Genomic DNA, 13,799 nt, shown 5'->3' with positions numbered 1-13,799 from the left:
AGTTCTGGGAGTTAACAGCACTAGAAGCTGTAATGTGAATCTCACCAATGGAGTGGGGGTGCAGTCTCAACTCACCTGAGAAACCGGCTGCTGAGCTCTAGGGGTGCCATTGCCCAGGTGCCCCAATGTCCCAGTATATCGTGTACAGAGTATGCTGAGAGATGTCACCGCCTGCACCCCCCCGTCCCCGGCCCCGGCCCCACCAAATCCCCACCCTGGACATGGCCCCCACCCCAGCTGATTGCCACTCCAGCCAGTTGCAACCTCATCCCGACAGCTGCCTGAACTCCTGATCACCACTCCCAGTTCCCCAGTCCCTATCCCACTGATCAGTAAAATATGTAATTCATACTTAAATCAGCTTTGCACCCTTCCTGAGCACGAGGCTCATTTCGCCGGCAAAACGGGGCCAACAAGATCTCGAGGCGCTAGAAAAGCGGCATGAATCCAATTTTTTGCCCCTCTCCTACTGATCAATGTGGCGAGCCAATTAGATCATTCTCATGGTAATTTTAAATGTGAAAATTGCAATCAGAGTCGTAGCACAGACACGGGACTCTGATATGCACATTTACACAGTCCCCAGTAATAGCAGCCAAGTCTTGGCGCATCACTGGAATGGGAGACAAGTGTCAACTGGTGACTGTATATTTCTCAGTTAAGAAGCTGGCGCTAACAGTTTCAAATGTTCACATTGTGGCAGGTTGGTTCCTGCTGTTCTAGAACAATTTTGTATGTATATTAAATGTAATGTCTTTAGAAACAAAGCAGGAAAGTAATTTACTTAGTTAACAATGCTTGCCCAATTATACTACTGACAACACATACACATGTGATAGCGTCATTAGTAATATGACACAAGATAATTTACCTCATACAGTACCCCTAGCTCTTTGTAGACCACAGAATTAAACATAAGATGCAAAGATTTTTAAGAAACACAGGGAGGTTATTTAACCAACAAATTCACCCAGTTTTGATCATCTTCATCCCCACTCCCATCGCCAATCTCTTTCTAATTAAAAGTCTACTGCTGAAGTTAGATAAGAAAAGATCATTTTAAAAACTCTGAGCTTTGCCTTGGTGTTGCATTCAACTGACATAAAGATACACTCCTCAACTTCAGATACAGAAAGAAAAGTGTAGCCTGAACTGCCAGATTAATCAACAGCAAGCACAATTATTATACATATTCTAACTTCACGGACAAGCAATACAACCAAAAAAGTATTTTGAATTGCACAAGGTCATCAGATGGCTTTATCCTGGGGTATGCTTTTACAAAAGTACGCTTTGATTCTTTCAAACAAAATGCAATGACTTATCAAATCTAAAAAGAAAACCAAACAGAAATGATGAAATGTGTACAAATCAACTTCCACTCACCTGGTCTGCAAAAGCTCAGCAAAAGCTTCACTACCAGCCAAGACATAACTGATTCCAATTGAAATGCTGCACAGAAACAGAGAAAAATAAATTGAAGGTAAATATTTTGTTCAGTTATCACATACAAGGTCCTTGTGATTTCAATGTATCACAGTGCTTCAAGCTTTGGAATAGTCATGGTTCATGTTAGAGGATGTACCAGGGTCATTTGAACCGTTGCAGGAATCAAGCAGTTAGAAATGGACTACAAATTGTCCCGCCCATCACAGCATGAGACTTACCTCCATAAGTACGAATTAGTTTCTCGTGCAAACTTGGGAGAAAGCAGTATCTATCTGGATTTCAGTTGCAAGGAGATGTTAAGGAATATTTCTGAGCAACACATGATGTTATGGATATTACAGAGACTTAGTTAAGGGAAAGGCAGGATTGGCAGCTTAACATTCCAGGATACAAAAGGTTTCAGGCAGGATAGAGGGGGATGTAAAAGGGTTGGGGGAGTTGCACTACTGGTTAAGGAGACTATCATAGCTGTACTTCGGAAGGACACCTCAGAGGGTTCATAGAGCAAGGCAATATGGGTACAGCTCAGGAATAGGAAGGGTGTACTCACAATGTTGAGGGTTTACTATAGGCCACCCAACTGCCAGCAGGAGATAGAGGAATAGATATGTAGGCAGATTTTGGCAAGGTGGGAAAATAAGGCTTGTTCTCAGTGCAGTGACAGGGGTTGAGGGGCAAACTGATAGAAGTCTACAAGATTATATGGGGCATGGACAGAGTGGAGAGTCAGTAGCTTTTACCCAGAGTGGAAGAGTCAATTACTGGGGGCATAGGTTTAAGAAGTGAGGGACAAGGTTTGAAGGAGATGTAAGAGGCAAGTTTTTTTACACAGAGGGTGGTGGGTGCCTGGAACTCACTGCCAGGGGAGGTCATGGAAGCAGATACGATAGTGTGTTTTAAGGGATGTCTTGACAAGTACATGATTAGGATGGGAATGGAGGAAAATGGTCTCTGGAAGGGTAAGGGGTTTTAGTTCAGTCGGGCAGCATGGTTGATGCAGCTTGGAGGGTCAAAGGGCCTCTTCCTGTGCTGTCATGTTCTTTGTTCTCGTGGTAGGTTGTGGTCATTGGGGATTGGAAGGGGCCTGCAATCATGAAGGAGTAGTCGAACACAGAGGTGCTCCTGCCACCTTTTGCCACAAAGTTTTCATGTTGAAACTGGAGGAGGTTAAAAAAACACTCTTTGTGATCTGTTTCAGCCCCAATTCCTCTTGTTTCCAATGTGGCTTAGAAGGGAAACCACCGCATACTCCTTGAAATGGCCTCCAGTTAAAATTGCAGCCAAGCCTTAGGGACTATCAAGTAACAATATTTACTAATTATTTCCTATTCAAATTGTGAAGTGACTCAGTTAACAACTATTTACATTTACAAATAATTTGTATATTCAGTGCTTTAGAGGTGACAATTTTGATTTAGAAGTTAAATAATTTTGAGTCCATGCTTTTCTGTCTGACTTCTGTTTTGGCAAGTTAGCAGAGAAGGATTAGTTTGTTCACTAGGTACCTGGTAGGTATCCTGTTTGAGGGTTGCTAAAATGAATTCATATTGCATCTGGGGTTATGGGAATAGGGCCTGGGAGGGATTGTGGTCGGTACAGACCCGATGGACATAATGGCCTCATTCTGCACTGTAGGATTCTACTATTCTAAGGTGGGATTTCCTGGCTGCGCTCACCCCAAGGCCAGAAAATTTTGCCCGAGGTCAAGAGACCTTTGCATAGTCCATGTCCCACCTGCTACAATTCCAATGGAGGCCGAGATGGGAAAATTTCGCAATAAATCCCAGTTGAATTCTCAGTGGAAAGGCCAAGTGAAGAGTTAAATATTTTGCTGGTTCCTTGACATTTATTTATCTGGATACCAAACGCCAGAATCTTTACATTGTATTCCTTACAAATCTTTGTTTCAAATTATCATAATTAAAACAGAGCTAAAAATAACAAGCAATAGTGGCATCATGTCAATAAATACATGATCATAATTTCAATATACAATGGTATTTCTCAGGGATTAGTGCTGGGACCACTGATACTTCTGATACATATTAATGAACTGGACCTGTGTATAAAGGAATAATTTCAAAGTTTATGGATGTTGTGAAACAGTGGAAAGGAAGAGATAAACAGACTGATGCACCAACCACAACCCCATCCAGGCACTATCCCCATAACCCCAGATTCAATATGAATTCATCTTACCAACCCTCAAACAGGATACCTACCAGATACCTAGTGAAAAAATTAATCCTTCTCTGCTAAATTGCCAAAACAGAAGTCAGACAGAAAAGCATGCACTCAAAATTGTTTAACTTCTAAATCAAAATTGTCACCTTTAAAGCACTGAATATACAAATTATTTGTAAATGTAAATAGTTGTTAGCAGAGGAGATAAACAGACTGATGAAAAGGGTAGACATGTGATAGATAGAATTAAACACAGAGAGAGAAGCCTGACATGACACTGTTAGCTTAGAAGAATGGAGAGAGATGATATAAACCAAATGATATAATTTTAAAGGTGGTGCATGAACAGAGAGACATGGGTTTGTATGGGCACAAATTCTGTGCCAGGACAAATTGGGAAGACTATTGGAACAGTATGTGGCATTCCTGGCTTTAATAACAGAAACAGAGAATACAAAAAAAATGAAGTTGAACTAAATCTTTATAATCCATTGGTTACATCTCAGTCAAGTATTGTGTTCAAATCAGGCCGATTTAGAAAGGATGTCATGGCCTCAAAGAGGGTGCAAAAGTGATTAACTAAAATGAACCAGGAAATAGAGACTTCAGTTATGTGGAAATCGAGGCTTCAGTATGTGGAGAGAGTTGGAAAATCGGGGTATTCTGCTTTGAACTAGGAGATTCAGAGGAGATTTGACAGATGTGCACAATGTGATGAAAGGTTCCATGAAATTTATTCCAGTGATAGAAGGTTTGGTAATCAGAAGACACAGATTTAAGGTAATAGACAAATGAAGCAGAGGTAACATGAGGATTGTTTAAAAAAGGCAAGATGTTATGATTTGGAATGCACAGCCTGAAAGGATGATAAAAGCAGATTCAACAGTAACTTCAATAGTAGCAAAAGGGAATTGAATCAAAAGCCAAAAGGGAAAGAAAACACAAAGCTATAGGGACAGAGCAAGGGAGTAAAGTTTAAAGTTTTTATTTATTAGTGTCACAAGTAGGCTTACATTGATACTGCAATGAAGTTACTGTGAAAGTGCGCAAGTCGCCTGTTTGGGTACACTAAGGGAGAATTTAGCATGGCCAATCCATTTAACCAACATGTCTTTCGAACTGTGGGAGAAAACTGGAGCACCTGGAGGAAACCCACGCAGACCCGGAGAGAACGTGCAGACTCCACACAGACAGTGACCCAAGCTAGGAATTGGACCCAGATACCTGGAGCTGTGAGGCAGCAATGCTAACCACTGTGCCACGGGACTAATAGTTAATTAGTTGGACTAATTGGACAGTTCTACAATGAGCTGACAAAAAAATGATGAGATGATCAGTGTCCTGTTTTGTGTCCTTCCATGATTCTTTAATTCTTTGATTCCATCTTGAGTGAGGTTGTCAAACAGCTTGCATTTCAACAGAGAAATGACTAAAGAATCACACAAAATGAGCAAGGCCAACAGAAACTAAGCCCATTCTGAATTGCAATGGATTCCACAAAGGTTTCTATCTAGGTGGTTTTCAACACTTGGATGGTGTCTTGTTTAAAGGGGAAAGTTGCACATAACCACAAGGAGCTGGACCTGCACATCTCAGATAGCAATCTTGGATCAACGTGATGACTACTGCAGCACCCTCTGTGATGCAATTCTTCAAAGCTTTGGTGCCTTTTGGTAAATGGCACTTTCTTAATGCTCAGGTCTACTGTCATTAAAATATTTTAATTTTATTAATGGGTGTACCTCCTACAAAGTACATTACAGGAACACACCAAGATTCCTTAGGCAGCGCCTTCCAAACCCATAACCATTATGATCTAGATGGACAAGAGCAGCAGGTACCTGGGCACACCACCACCTGGAGATTCCCCTCCAAGTCACCTGCCATCCTGACTTGGAAGACCTGACGAAGAGGGAAACCTCGAAAGCTTGTGAGTTTACTATCAAATAAATCGGTTGGACTTAAACCTGGTGTTGTCAGACTTCTTACTACGTTGGAAATATACTGCCATTTCTTCACTGTCTCTGGGTCAAAATCCTGGAACTCCCACCCTAACAGCACTGTAGGAGTACCTACACCTTAGGGACTGCAGCGATTCAAGAAGGCAGCTCACCACCACCTTTTCAAGGGTAATTAAGGCTGAGCAATAAATGCTGGCCTGGCCAGTGATGCTTACATCCCATAAATGAAGAAAAAACTTTTGCCAGTTGAAATGTTTTAATTATCATCTTAAAAACATATGCAACATTTATTGCTTTAATTCTGTCAAGTGTAATTAAGCATGGCCACATTAGCACAAGTGCCATATGCCTTTTTAAACCCTGTGAATGTAGTGTTACTTATTTAATTAGTTTGGTGCTAATTGCTTAAGTCCGACTCCAATAGAAAACCTTACGCTGGACTATACGGAGTATAATAAGTTCTCTTACTGTTCCGGCTGTCATATTGTGCTTCACAGTAAGTGAAGTTTCATTGTAAATTCTGAGAATAAAGAAACACAACGCCTGCCAATCACCTACGGAAATAATATTCAGAGGTAATCCTAAAGTGATGGGGCCCTCAGTGCCATAGTAATTTCCCAGTTTAGGAGATATTGCATGGCCCCTGTGGCAGAGCAAATGAATAAAAAAGGATTGGTAAGGAATAGTAATAAAGTGAAATTAAAATGTTTGATGCTAACATTAACAGTTTTTTTAATACGCGTATGTTTTGTGCTGTATTAACATGTTTTATGCCAATATGTTATGCTACTGCTGTTATGGAAAATGCAGTTTAACAGCTGAAGAAAGCAGCAAATATGATAGTTGCAGTATCCCAGGGGAGACTTGGAGAAATGACAAACAGTTACACTGAAGATTGTGGCATCTGTCAGCTTCAGAAAGCGCACACTTAATGAACTGAATATCGATTCCTTCGCTGGAGTAGATTCTTGTTTGAATGTGCCCTGAATAATTTGTAATGACGATTCTCGGCAGGATTTTTCTCTTTGGTTTATGAACTTAACGCGCACAGAAGAAGCAGTCGGCAGATATTTAGTCAGGTTGATCATTTCCAAGTAACCTCTCTTTAATAATCTCAGTTTGAAAAGAAAGAAAGGTAATGGTGTCTTGACTATTAGCTTAAAATAAAATGCTTGCAAGGTCAGGACACGATGAGTTTGGCAGGAAATGCCGAGAAAGAATTTTACTGCTTCTATTACTGCTATGTTTTCATTAACCTTTTCTCAAATCAACAAATCAGCTGCAGTGTGAGCCAGTGCAGCCCGGGCAGGAAACTGCAATGATCTTTTGAATGCTGACAGGGTGATCGTAAAATTTTATTGCAAGCTTTCGTCATTCACAGCAGGGAAAGGCGAAGATGCAGCAGATATGATGGTGTCAGGTATACTGAGAGAGAATATGGTCTCCTATGTTTTGGGTGTGGAATTCATACTGGGGGAAATCAACTGGGGTTAAAGTCCCACGCACAATCATCACGCCTCAGCTTCTCCCAAAGAACGGTGTTTGGTTGCGAAAGTTATAACTGGTGACTTTTAAGTGGTCAGGATGCCTGCCCGAAACTGATGGGAGGCTTCACCAATTATCTATTTGGTGACCTAATACCTGTTTTAGAACGTTACTGCCAAAAACAGCAAGAATATAGATTTTCATGACCTAACCAGCAATCTCAAAGGTAGATCTGCTTAGATCTGCTAATTGGAGCTAGAAGGAGCAGCAATTAGAATCCCCAGAGAAATCATGTAAATTGTAATTAAGGGGCACTCTCTATTGCTGGGGAGCAGAGAATTCGTGTTAGAGTTCAACTCCAGAGTCCTGAAGAACATAAACAACAGGAGGTGTCGGTCTTACAGCTCTTTGAACCTGCTGTGCCACTCAATATATACATCAGCTCCACTTCCCCAGACTACCCCCATATCTCTGGATTCCCTTGGTGCCCAAAAATGTAGACAGTAGTCGACTATTGAACAGGCATAGCTCTCTGGGGAAGGAAATTCCAAAGATTGATAACCCTCTGAGTGATGAAGTTTTTCCCTAATTTCATTGCTAAAAGGCTGATCTCTTATCCTGAGACTATAACCATGACGAGGGGAAATAGTAACTTGGCATTAAGCCTCTAAGAATTTTAAAAGTTTCAATGAGAACCCCTCTCTTTCTTCTAAACTCCAGAGGATATAAGCCCATTCTACTCAATCTTTCCTCATAGGACAGACCTCTTAGGAATCAGGTTGTTGCAGCCTCTTTAAGGCAAGTTTATCCTTTCTTAGGCAAGGAGGGCAAAACAGTACATAATACATGGGGAGGCAATGGCTTAGTGGTGTTATCGCTAGACTATTAATCCAGAAGCTCAGTTAATGTTCTGCAGACCCAGGTTCATATCCCACCATAGCAGATGGTGGAATTTGAATTCAATAAAAAATATCTGGAATTAATAATCTACTGATGACCATGAAACCATTGTCAATTGTCAGAAAAACCCATCTGGTTCACTAATGTCCTTTAGGGAAGGCAATCTGCCATCTTTACCTGGTCTGGCCAGCATGTGATTCCAGAGCCGCAGCAATGTGGATGACACTCAATTGCCCTCGAAAATGGCCGAGTCACTCAGTTCAAGGACAACAAGGGATGGGCAATAAATACTGGCCAGCCAGTGATGCCCATATCCCACAAATTAATATATAAAAATTAAAACACCAAGTATGTTCCTAACTGTTTGATAAACCCACTTGTTATCTTTGAGTTTCACATACAAGAATACGCAAATCCTTCTCAACATCAACGTGTATTATTGGAAGATCGGAATAGGCCATTCAGCCTGTGCACCCTGATCCGCCATTCAGTTAGATCATGGCCAGTCATCTACCTCCATAACTTTTTCCTGCAATACCTCCATAGCCCTTGATGTCATTAGTCTCCAGAATTCTATCGGTTTCTGTTTTGAGCATATTCTTTGTTTGAGCTGCCACAGCCCTCTGGGATACAGAAATGCAAAGCTTCACCATCTTCTTCATGAAGAGATTTCTCCTGATCTCAGTCTTAAACTGTCTACTCCTCATCCTGAGATTATGTCCCCTGGTTTTAGACTCACCAGCCGGGGAAAATATTTTATCTACATCCATTCTGCCATGCACGATAAGAATTTTGCTAATTTCAATTAGATCACCACTCATTCTTCAAAATTCTAAGGGTTACAGACTTAGTGTCCTCAGTTTCACTTCATTAATCCCAGAGATTAATCTGGTGAACATCTGTTGCACTCCCTCTATGGCAAATACATCCGTCCTTATATAAGGGGACCAAAACTGTACACAGTACTCCAGGTGAGATCTCACCAAGGCTCTAAACAACTATAATAAGATAGCTTTATTAGTGTACGCTCACATGTCTCCTCACTGAAGGCCAACTTTGCAATTCATGAACAAGGATAGCCACGTCACTTTGGACACTTACACTTCCCAACCACTCACTATTTAAGAAATGTTCTGCCTTCCTGTTTTTACAACTGAAGTGAAGAACTTCACACTTCTGGCCAGCTCCTTCAACATTCTGAGCTGAAACTTATCAAACCCAGGGGATTTATCAATCTTTGTTATACATCAACTGGTAGCTACCACACTGAAGTAATGAGGCCGTAGGGATTTTATGATTCTAGATGCCACGCTAGTGGGTTGTAATGAAACATGGTGCAGGTTTATTAAGAAGGTTTTGCTTGATCCAGGTCTAAGATGGAAGAGCCACAGAAGCCCGTGAATCTCTCTGCTTACGTCAATACAGATCACATGATGGTATACACAGAGCGATGCAACCACTTTCATTGCATAACATCCTTTTACCTTTACTTCTTTATTCCCCAAACAACTTTTTCCAACGTTTCAACAACAGACCCAATTAAGCGGTTGGTACATTACTTTGCGCCATTATTTCCCATATTCATATGACAGACGTCCACCTGAGAGATTATTTCTTTTGGGTTGAACTCAATGTTCTAAAATTTAGTTATCTGAGACCTTTGAAGTGTCCTCTTTTTCTTATGTTAATTCTTCATGTAAAACTGTTTCAGTGTCAGGTTCCATCGGATTTGAAGATTCTTCAGAAGCAGTATCTGAATCTATCTGGGTGGTTAGCTCCTGTTCAGGTGTATCACTATTTAACATTTCTGATACAAATATTTCTGGTGAAGTTGCAGTAATTTCACTTCTTAAGGCTAGTATGTGATCAGCATGGTGTTGCCAAACTCTCTCACCATCCATCTCTATGGTATAAGATATCAGACCTGTTTTTGCTGAGATAATGGCAAGTACCCATTTTTCACTGGAAGTATAGCTTCTTGCTAAGAACATAAGAAATAGGAGCAGGAGTAGGCCATCCAGCCCTTCGAGCCTGCCCCGCCATTCAATAAGATCATGGCTGATCTGTCGTGGCTCAGTTCCACATTCCTGCCCTCTCCCCATAACCCTTAATCCCCTCTCTTATCAAAAACCCATCAACCCGCGTCTTAAAAATATTTAGCGAGGTAGCCTCCACCACTTCAATGGGCAGAGAATTCCAGAGATTCACCACCTTTTGAGTGAAGAAGTTCCTCCTCAACTCTGTTCTAAGCCGCCCCCCCTTTATCTTGAGGCTGTGCCCCCTAGTCCTACTATCCTTTCTGAGCGGGAAGAGTCTCTCCACCTCTATCCTATCCATCCTATTCATCATCTTATATGTCTCAATGAGATCTCCCCTCATTCTTCTAAACTCTAACGAGTACAAGCCTAGTTTATTCAGCCTCTCCTCATAGTTCAACCCCCTCAACTCCGGTATCAGCCTAGTAAACCTCCTCTGCACTCCCTCCAAGGCCAAAATATTCTTGCGTAAGTACGGCGACCAAAACTGCACACAGTACTCCAGCTGCGGCCTCACCAATGCCCTATACAGCCGCAGCAAGGCCTCCCTACTTTTATATTCAATCCCCCTCGCTATGAAGGCCAGCATCCCATTTGCCTTCCTGACCACCTGCTGCACCTGCAGGCTGGGTTTTTGCGACTCATGCACAAGGACCCCGAGGTCCCTCTGCACCGTCGCCTGCTGCAGTTTTTCGCCATGTAAGTAATAGTCCTTCCTACCATTATTCCTACCAAAGTGGACCACCTCGCACTCGCCAACATTAAATTCCATTTGCCAGTTCCTGGCCCATTCGCCCAGCCTATCTAGATCCTTCTGCAGACTCTCCACACCCTCCGCGCAATTTGCCGTTCCACCAATCTTGGTGTCATCAGCAAATTTCGACACCATACACTCGGTTCCCTCGTCCAGATCATCTATATAAATGGTAAATAGCTGAGGCCCCAGCACCGACCCCTGGGGCACTCCACTAGTCACCAACCGCCAATCCGAATAGCACCCATTGACCCCCACTCTCTGCCTCCTATTTGACAACCAATCCTCTATCCACGCTAACACCCTACCCCCAACTCCATGCCCCCTTACCTTCTGCAATAACCTCTTGTGAGGTACTTTGTCAAACGCCTTCTGAAAATCAAGAAAGACCACATCCATCGGCTCTCCTCTATCCACTGCCCTAGACACATCCTCATAGAACTCCAATAAATTTATCAGACACGACTTCCCCTTAACGAAACCGTGCTGCGTCTGCTCTATCAAGCAATTTCCCTCAAGATGCCTCACTATTTCCTCCTTGATGACGGATTCTAACATTTTACCTACAACAGACGTTAAACTAACAGGCCTATAATTCCCTGCCTTTTGCCTGGCACCCTTCTTAAACAACGGCGTAACATTAGCCGCTTTCCAATCTTCCGGCACTTCCCCGGAATCCAGCGACGTTTGGAAAATAACCACCAAGGCATCCACTATCACCTCTGCCATTTCTTTCAGAACCCTCGGATGCATTCCATCCGGTCCTGGGGACTTGTCCACAATCAGTCCCTCCAGTCTGTCGAGCACTGCCTCTCTAGTAACAATAATGTCATTGAGACCCTCCAGTCCTACCACCCTTCCATCGCTAACACCCGGCAAATTATTCACGTCTTCCTCCGTGAAGACCGAAACAAAAAAGTTATTCAAGACCTCAGCCATTTCCCCATCCCCTACTACTAAGTCCCCCCTCTCATCCTCTAAGGGTCCAACGTTCACCCTAGCCAGCCTCTTCCTTTCTATATATTTATAAAAACTCTTGCTATCCTTTTTTATATTAAGCGCTAGCCCAGCTTCATAGTTTCTCCTACCCTTCTTTATCAACTTCTTTGTCAATCTTTGTTGACATTTAAACCTCTCCCAATCCTCTTCTCGCCCACTACTCTTAGCCACTCTAAACGCTTCAGCTTTTAATTTACTACTTTCTTTCACCTCCTTCGTTATCCACGGCTTATTACCTCTCCTCCTACGGTCCTTTTTAACCATCGGAATAAATTTCTGCTGAGCACCAAGAAAGATCTCCTTAAAGATCCTCCACTGCTCCTCAGCAGACCTACCTTCCAACGCGCTCCCCCAGTCAACATTCGCCAATTCTTCTCTCATCCTACCGTACTCCCCTCTGTTCAAACAAAGGACGTGTGTCCGGGATACTCATTCCCCTTTAGCAAATACTCTCCTTTTCAAGTTTTGTTCTCTCCAAGCAATCTGTGTTTTTTGTTGTCGTTTGACAATTTCTGAAGTATTAGTTGGTAACAAAAGGTTAAATTTTGTTCTAAACTTCCTTTTTAGAAGCAGCACCGCTCGTGAATTCTGTGTCACTGTTTACACAATGTTCCTGTCGGATAACAAAAATTTATTTACTCGTCTTGACAACGTACCTGGGTTCTTTGATGCCTTTAGTGAATGTTTTAGTGGCTATACAAATTGATCAGCCAACCCATTTGCTGCTGGCTGGTACACAGCTGTCATGGTATGTTGGATACCATTTCCTTTCAAGAATCTTCAAACTCCTTTGAAGTAAACTGTGTCCATTGTCACTTACTATTTGCTCAGATCTAGCAAATACTTCATCCATCTTTTCAATAATCTGTGCTGTTGTTGTGGATTTCATGATCCCTACTCCTGTTCATTTAGAATGTGCATCTACCAAAACTAGGAACATGAGTCCTTCTATTGGACCAGTGTAATCTATGTGGACCCTCTGCCTGGCTGTTTCGGCCATTCCCACAGATATATGGGTTTTAGTGGAGGAATGTGGCTTAATTTTGCACATTATTGACATGGTCCCACTTTCCCTTTGATTTGTGCATCCAACCCTGGTTACCAAAACTGACTACATGCCAGTTCCTTCACTCTTACCATACCTGCATGTCCTTTTTGTAGCCGTTCAAGGATTCGTCCATGCAAGCACAGAGACTTAAAACTTGGATTCCCCACAGTAAAACTCCACTCTAGACTGTCAACTCAAGCCTTTCTGTGATGTAAAGCTTTCGATTGGGGTTTTTTCAATGTCTTTCCATCATTGTTGCTTTTGGGACCACATCCATTAACTTCCCCATCACTGGACTGGTTCTTATGCATCTCTGAATTTGAGGTGATGTCACAGGTGCACTATCCACTTGTGAGAAATATAAGATGTTAACAAGCTTTTCTTCAGGTTCTTGCTTGATCGATAACAGCAATCGTGACAAAACATCCACATCTGTATGTTGCTCCGACTGACGGTATTTCATTGGTTTAGCTGAGTTAGTTGGACAGCTGGCTTATGATGCAGAACGACAGTAACAGCAAAATACAATTCCTGTACTGCTGAGGTTACACATGTCCTCAACCTTCTCAACCTTGATGACTCTCAGATGAAATCACTCCCAGTCAGCTCTCCCTCTCAAAGCAGAGGAGAGAGCAGCCTATCATTAGCTGGAGCTGTGGCAACTTTATCTTACTTTTTATTTAATATCAAAGACCATCTCTGTAACCTATTGGCTACTAAAGAAGGAATAATTTTACATGGACCAAGGATTGTCGTTACGGGTCAATTGTCCGTCAAAAGTGTAAAATGATGCCCCTAAGGGGAGTGATGAAATCTTTTTACTCAGAGTGTAATACTCAAAGGTTCTTTTTCTATCTGAGCATATTTGTTTCTGCACTAGTAGGTGTTCATGAAGCTAAGGCTATGGGTCGCTCTTTTCCCAAACGCATTATGTACCAGACAAGTGCACCCACCCCACTGGGTGATGAATTGCAAGCAAGCTG

General features: G+C 42.2%; 1 protein-coding gene across 2 annotated transcripts in view; it reads right to left on the bottom strand.

Moving 5' to 3' along the window:
- The window catches only part of LOC145340980 (uncharacterized), a 315,943-nt gene that overhangs the window by 214,260 nt on the left and 87,884 nt on the right, over positions 1-13,799 (bottom strand). For both annotated transcript variants that reach the window (XM_080185613.1, XM_080185614.1), the window contains exon 7: positions 1,387-1,452. In XM_080185613.1, the coding sequence (XP_080041739.1) occupies positions 1,387-1,452 (66 nt within the window). The remainder of the gene's footprint in view (positions 1-1,386; positions 1,453-13,799) is intronic.

The sequence above is a fragment of the Carcharhinus amblyrhynchos genome, chromosome 3 (genome assembly GCF_965287045.1).
Source record: "Carcharhinus amblyrhynchos chromosome 3, sCarAmb.v2.hapA, whole genome shotgun sequence".
Classification (NCBI taxonomy): domain Eukaryota; kingdom Metazoa; phylum Chordata; class Chondrichthyes; order Carcharhiniformes; family Carcharhinidae; genus Carcharhinus; species Carcharhinus amblyrhynchos.
This window is presented reverse-complemented; position numbering and strand designations above follow the sequence as displayed.